The sequence below is a fragment of the Zerene cesonia genome, chromosome 14 (genome assembly GCF_012273895.1).
Source record: "Zerene cesonia ecotype Mississippi chromosome 14, Zerene_cesonia_1.1, whole genome shotgun sequence".
Taxonomy (NCBI): domain Eukaryota; kingdom Metazoa; phylum Arthropoda; class Insecta; order Lepidoptera; family Pieridae; genus Zerene; species Zerene cesonia.
In genome coordinates, this window is record NC_052115.1 from 1256339 (window position 1) to 1263415 (window position 7077).

A 7077-nucleotide genomic window follows, 5' to 3' on the forward strand; every position below is an offset into this window, starting at 1 on the left:
CTGCATTACGATTCTATATTTAGTGTGAACGCTCTCATATAATTTATTTCTATAGCAGAACAAATGGCAAATTGGCCACAATTGTGTGTTGCCATATTTAACTGTGAAGTTGTATTTTAAAAGTCGTATCGTAAAGCTGCAGTTTGTTTGTGTGTCCGCAGTATTCTCAATAACTACTTATTGGTCTCTGAAAATTTCCTTTAAATTGGAAGGCAAAAGTATATATTAAATTTAATGCATGTAGATATTAATATTTAAACTGATTTAAGTAATTTATTAAGTTGATTACGCCTGGGTAATGCGCGTGCGATGTTAGTCGTCTCTGTTAATGCGTAACTAAGAGACAGATTTACCATAAATAGGATTTTATACCAAACTCATGTATTAACTTAGCACAATACAGGTTAATTTTAGCAAGAAGAAGTGGAATGAAACTGGTGGAGGTCTGGTCTAAGAACGACCCCCGCGAATACATATTATTATTGAGCAAATCCGGAATACATATTATTATTGAGCAAATCCGAGGGATAAAAGCTGTCTTTAATGTAAACTTCGGCTAAATAAATCGTAACCCATGATCATTGTCTAATAAAAAAGCCATAACTAGATAAGACATTAAATGAAGTAAGGAATTTGGGCATTAATTAAATCCTACTTCCCACTGATATGAATATTAATATCCTACTAATGTTATAAATGCGAAAGTTTGTAAGGATGTGTGTGTTTGTTGCTCTTTCACGCAATAACTACTAAACCGATTGCAATGAAATTAAGAACGTAGACAGCTGGACAACTGGAATAACATAGGCCACTTTTAATCCCGATATTCCTACGTGTTACGGACTTACGCGGGTCAAACCGCCGGGCGCAGCTAGTATTATCTAAGTCATTCTTGGACATCATTGGATATTCATAAAATATGTAACCACGGTCATTTGTTGTTCCTGTAAAGTTTTACTTTACAAAAAGACTCATAATAGTATAAGCATCGTGTAAAAACATTTTTCAAATTGTATTTATTCATACATTTATTCATATTATAAATTAAAACTATCGTAATGTGGCGGGCCAAGCATCAGCGCTTTGTGGATTGTCTTTTTATCTGTCTCTTATCCAATAAATTTTGCGCAATTTTAATAAAAATAAATCAGGGTCACAAAACATGCAATGTCACTCGCTATCCAAATCAAATCACCCTTTGACATAATTCCAAAAGAACCGTATCATCGTTTTAAATGCAACCCTAAAGTATTCCTTTAAAGTGTATATTTGATTAAAATTCTAGCAAAATGGCGGTAGAAGGTGTCATGGTGACCTACAACTACTCGGATGACGGGGAGCTAGCCAATATTCTGACAGTCGCTGCGTCTGGTATCAAATACTCCAACCGCTGGGTCCTCACACACGGGTCCATTCTGTCTCCATTGAAACAGGCCAAGATCATAAAAGAAGCAAGAGGAAAACCCATAGTAAACGATGAGTTTTACAATACATTGCCAGAAATGTACGTAACCTGTGAAAAGGGAAAGTCGAGAGGGTCTAATTTGTACGAGGGAGTGGAGAGGTTAAGTAGAGAGAGGAACTTGGATATCGACACGGATTTTGAGCACAGCAGCTACCAGGCGCGCGTGATGACGGGCAGGTAAGGGTTTTCTTAATATACTTAAGATTTATCATTTTGAGTGGAAATGGAAATCAAATTCCGTTATGCGTTTTGGGTGTTAGCTCAGACATATCGAAGTCATCTGATAAAGATTATTAATAAATATCAATAATATTTTCTTATTTTTCATGTAATTTCACGTATGTCTATAATGTACTGTTAAGCTTAAGTATCAGTGTGGCGATACTTGAGTTATATGTACGCTCAGATATGGATCTGGTATTTTATCATTTTTATTATTATTTTTCATAATTAGATTAATACAAGCTGCTTATTTTGTCTTTTTTTACTCTAGCTGTTTTGAGTAATGATAGAAAAAAGAAATCAGATAAGCTTGCGTTTAAAAAAGCGCTATCTCTTTTAAATATTTCGAACTATATCAAAGTGCACTCAGAGCAGACAAGATACAAAGTAGAACTTCAATATATAAACAGATGGCGTATATCTGTGCGTAACTCTACGAGCATAAATAAAAAAAAAAAAAAATAGGAACTCTGCTCCAAAAAACAAACGCTACACAAAATTAACCTTATTAAGTTGCATCCACAAAACTACAAACCAAAAGCAATAATTGATTTCTAATAAAATAAACCTTATTGTGATCATTTAGAGTCGGAATTATAAAGCACCTAAAACCCAAAACTCAGATTGGGTATACGTTTAGCTCGAATCTTTTTTGACGCTGATCCTGTATCTAGTTGATATTATCCATCGAAGACATTACTGAAATATTTTGTGTGCTTTTTTTTTAAAAAAATCTTCGCAAATGAAGGAAGTATGCGCTAAGATACTATTTGGAAATTAAATATTAATAACGATAACAGACTTCTTGCTAATTAATACATGTTTATATGTATACTGACCGCGTCCTCGGTACAATGGTTAATACGTGACTGTGAGAACCGAGGGATCCCGGGTTCTGTTCCAAAGAATATCGATCGGTGGAACAGATGTATAACATCTGCCCCATACCCCACTAGGGGATACGGGACTTCACTATATGTATACAAAATACAGACACACATGGGTCTAATACATATTCTTAATTTGGAGAGGCGTAAGGTCGATTGCCTTACGCCTCTACAAATGGATTCCCGACTTCAAATTGGGAATGGATGTAGGAAGAATTGACGACAGGAATAAAGGAAAGGACTGGGACTGGTAAGAAAAAGGATATGAGCCTCCGGCTCCCCCACTCGCCGAACGTATCACAGCAGTATGCTATTTCACGGCGGTCTTCTGTGGGTGTGGTATTTCTCCGGTGCGAGCTGGCCCAATTCGTGCCGAAGCGTGCTCGACTACCACATATAAAAAACGACTATAGATAGTAATAATTATTAATATGTACGTTGTATGTTTCAGAATATGCCACCTCTGGCAGTGTCCCATACTTGATAGATGCGTAGATGACATTCTATACAGCTGGACAATAGGACATCGCGACGGTGACGTGGAAAAGCAGACGCAGCTGGGCAAGGCTCTGCTCTCAGTTTTTGTTCTCATAGATTTGGAAAGTGATAACACTGGTGAGCAGGTTTTCCGTTAATATAGTTAAGATTTATTATTCTGAGTGGAAATGGAAATCAAATTCCGTTATGCGTTTTGGGGGTTAGCTCAGACATCGAAAAATCTGATAATTATTGTTAATAAAGATCAATAATATAAAGAAAGTGATAACACTGGTGAGCAGTCATCACACTATATATCACACTTCGCACTATCACATCACACTTCACACTATACTATAAATGTGAAAGTTTGTTTGGATGTATGTTTGTCCGTCAATCATGCTGAAACTACTGAACGGATTTTCATGAAATTTGGTGTACAGACAGGGTATGAGTTGACTTGGGTGATAGGATACTTTTTATCCCGACTAAATGCTCACTTGGGATAAAACAGGAATAGACAGTCACTAAACCATTTGTAAATGTCCCAATTCCACGCGAGCAAAGCCACAGGTGGAAGGTAGTTGTAATAATACTAGCTTCGCCCCTGGCTTCGCCTTCGCCCTTCGCTTTACTCGTCGAAATTCCCGCGGAAGATTATAAACGCGATAAAAAGCCTATATTACTATTTAGACTAAAAATCGTGCAATAAAATTGTACACAACACTTTCGAATTTGAAATATAAGTAAGAATAGTCTATAGAGAAGATGCTTTTAAAGGTGTTTTATGTGTTTGTGAATGTATGTGTGTGTATGTGTAGGGAGGAACTTATATAATTTTTTATTTTGCAATACTTTGGTTAAAATTTTGATTAATCGTTGTTGAAACAAAAACTGAAATTTCTAATACATCCTGTTACCATTGACAACCATTAAAGTAATTACTTGCACTGAAAGCAAATAGAACAAAAATGAAAACTACATTTGCCCCAATGAAACGAAAGAAAGAATAATATTCAATATATATATTTCTGTTTCATATAATTAATAATTCACTTCTTCCCATGACTGCAAGTGCGTTGCATTTCTGAAAAAAATCAAACCTTACTTTTTGTATCAGCCATTCCTTGATTGAACTGGATTAAGAAAGAAGGAAATCTAAAACTTGCCTTTACGTATAAACTTTTATATCAATACTAGCGGTTCGCCCGGCTTCGCCTGTGGTACATATATAGGGCCTATAGCCTTCCTCAATAATGGGCTATCAAACTCCAAAAGAATTTTTCAAATCAGACCAGTAGTTGCTGAGATTAGTGCGTTCAAACAAACAAACAAACTCTTGAAAAAAAGCTTTTAATTATATTAGTATAGATCAATATTAAATTTTACTCCCACTTTTTTAAACTAGCATTTGGCCTTGTAGTCTTTAAAAATAGTTATTAATGAAGAAAATGGCGAAAAAATGAAAAAAAAATCCTCAGGACAAACCCCCAACGATCATAATAAGCTTACGTGAAGAAAACCTTTCAATACAACAACTTAAAAGTACTGAATTTTACATAAATAATTGAGTTAAAAATGCTGCTCGAACCAATTGAATGTCATTTGTACCTTCAAGGGGATCCTTAGTGATAGAATAATCATGTCTCCAATAGGTGACGCTGCGCATATGCGAGTAGGGCTGCGGGAAGAAGTCGACCCCGTGAATTAAGGATTCCTTCTTGCAAAAGGCCACTGCGCCCAACGCAAGCCCACCCAGTAGCACAGCGTGGTAGGATCCCAAGTAAACGGCTAGTATGGGACCACATGCGAAACCACCTGGAAAATGTATTTTCAAACTGAAAATATACAACATGAGAGCTTGTAATTTCGATGATTCATGAATTATATGTTTCTTAATAACCATTAGATTTTAATAATTGCAAATAAATTACCGTGGGAGTCGAGCTTCGCTTCGGCACGAATTGGTAAAATCGGGGAAGTACCACACCCCCACAGAAAACCGATGTTAAATAATAGCATGCTATGCTCATCAATTCTTTCCTAATGCCTTCCCAATTAAAGTCGGCAATCCATTTGTAGAGGCGAAAGGTCTGCAATTAAACTTACGCCTCTCCAAATGTTCACGGGCGGTGGTAGCGATTTCTATCAGGTGACCCACCAGCTCCATTGCCGACTATGACATAAAAAAAAGAAAAAAATATATATATGTGGGTCGCATGATCGACTAATGAAACTAATGACATAGTATGTATGTCGTATCAAAGTTTTTATATTTCGCTGGTGATAATATAATTAAACGGTCGATTGTCAATTGAGTTTTCCCTGGATTTAGCATCATTGTAATCCGACGGGGATACGACATATCACATAATTGTAGCTGGGACTGACAATCTTGGGCAAAATAGGCACATTAAGAGAGTACATCATCTCAGATACAGGTAATCATCAATTTTTACAAAAAGAAAAATTATAATTAATAAAAATACCTAAAAAATAATTCAAATGGTCGTCCACTTTCCTGTACTGGTACATAGCATTAGACACGGCAGCAAAAGTTGCCCCCATTAGAGCCAAGGGTCCAGTATGGTACATGTACCTGAAACAGAATTCGATATTATATGCTTATTATAACATAGACTATAAGTCCTTTACAACAGGTATACATCAGACTTCGATATTGTACTGTATATCTGTTTTGATTTTACACTTCAAATTAATGCATGGTCTTTGGATAATTGGCTTGATGCTAGAAAGTCCTCATTAAAGGACTTATAGTCTGTGTTATAACAAGCGTTATTGTCTTCAATATAGTTCTCAAATGTTTATTATTTCGAAATGATTCTAAAATAAAGAAAACGGTCTTGTCACACACACTAAACCGGTACGCTTCATATGGTCCATTTAATACAGAATTTTCAAATGAAACTATCTTACAAATGAAAGCTCACCTCCTAAGAATAGGCCCTAGACCGACAGCATGAGAGTACAGCAGTACATCCTTTGTCGATATGATTACACCGGCCACTGCCCCCATTCGAGCTGATGCCATCATCTAAAAGTGAAGAAAAAAAATGGTTGCCTGTAAAGTCAGTTTAACGGGCGAAGATTTTACGTGACAACGTCTTTTTCTCGGTAGAATATTTATTGATATGAATATTATTAAATTGCACAATAGGAACAAGGAATTGAATGAAAATAAGAATTGCACAAATTTTAACTATAGAAAGTATATTTTGTTTACTAAAAAGACAGAGACAGAGACACAAGCACGCGCCGATTCAATGCGCCTAATTCTCTAGTGCTGCGCGCGCGGCGGACCGATCATAGTTCGGTGACTCATCGTAATGTTACCGGGCGTTACACTTTTTCATGTGCCTCCGAGCCGCAACCTAATTTAAGACGTTTTCACGTCAAAAAATCATGACTTTAATCGGCTATTATAATTTAACTTTCTCAAGCTAGAATACATTAAGGCAAATCATACTAACCACCTAACTAAAGCCGATGGAAGAAAAATGAATTTGCATCAGTACAGAAAGAGTTTCTAAGGCCTAGATTTAATTTCATAACAAACAGCGCTTGCTGTGTGATACAATACACTAGTAGGACCCTATAACCACAAAATTATTGCATTACTGCTCTATGTATTTCTATAAACAAATAAACTATACCTTTTTGAAAACATCACAGCCCTCCGGTGAGTCGTAATACCGGTAATAGTTACGATCAGTTTTGACCTGTTTACATTCACAGGACATGATTGAAACAATAATTGGGGAAATTTAGTGAATTGTTGTATTCATAATAATTTCCTGACAGATTATATCTGGCTTAATATGTTTAAAAATAAATAATTCACCTCAAAAGAGGTTTGATAAGAGAAAGTAATCTTACAAATTTCTGTAGTTGTTATTTTAATGCACAATGAATTATTTATAGTATAAATATTATTAATATGAAATTTAGGTTTAGGATAACTCAAAGCATTCGTGCAAGCAAGCAGCTTTTTGCCCCAGCTTCGTC

At 35.8% G+C, this 7077-nt stretch overlaps 1 protein-coding gene across 1 annotated transcript in view; it reads left to right on the forward strand.

Moving 5' to 3' along the window:
• Positions 1-7077, forward strand: part of LOC119831673 (peroxisomal leader peptide-processing protease) — a 21911-nt gene that overhangs the window by 8929 nt on the left and 5905 nt on the right. The window contains exons 2-3 of the mRNA XM_038355119.1: positions 1286-1642; positions 3026-3189. Coding sequence (XP_038211047.1) covers positions 1290-1642; positions 3026-3189 — 517 coding nt within the window. The 5' untranslated portion in view covers positions 1286-1289. The remainder of the gene's footprint in view (positions 1-1285; positions 1643-3025; positions 3190-7077) is intronic.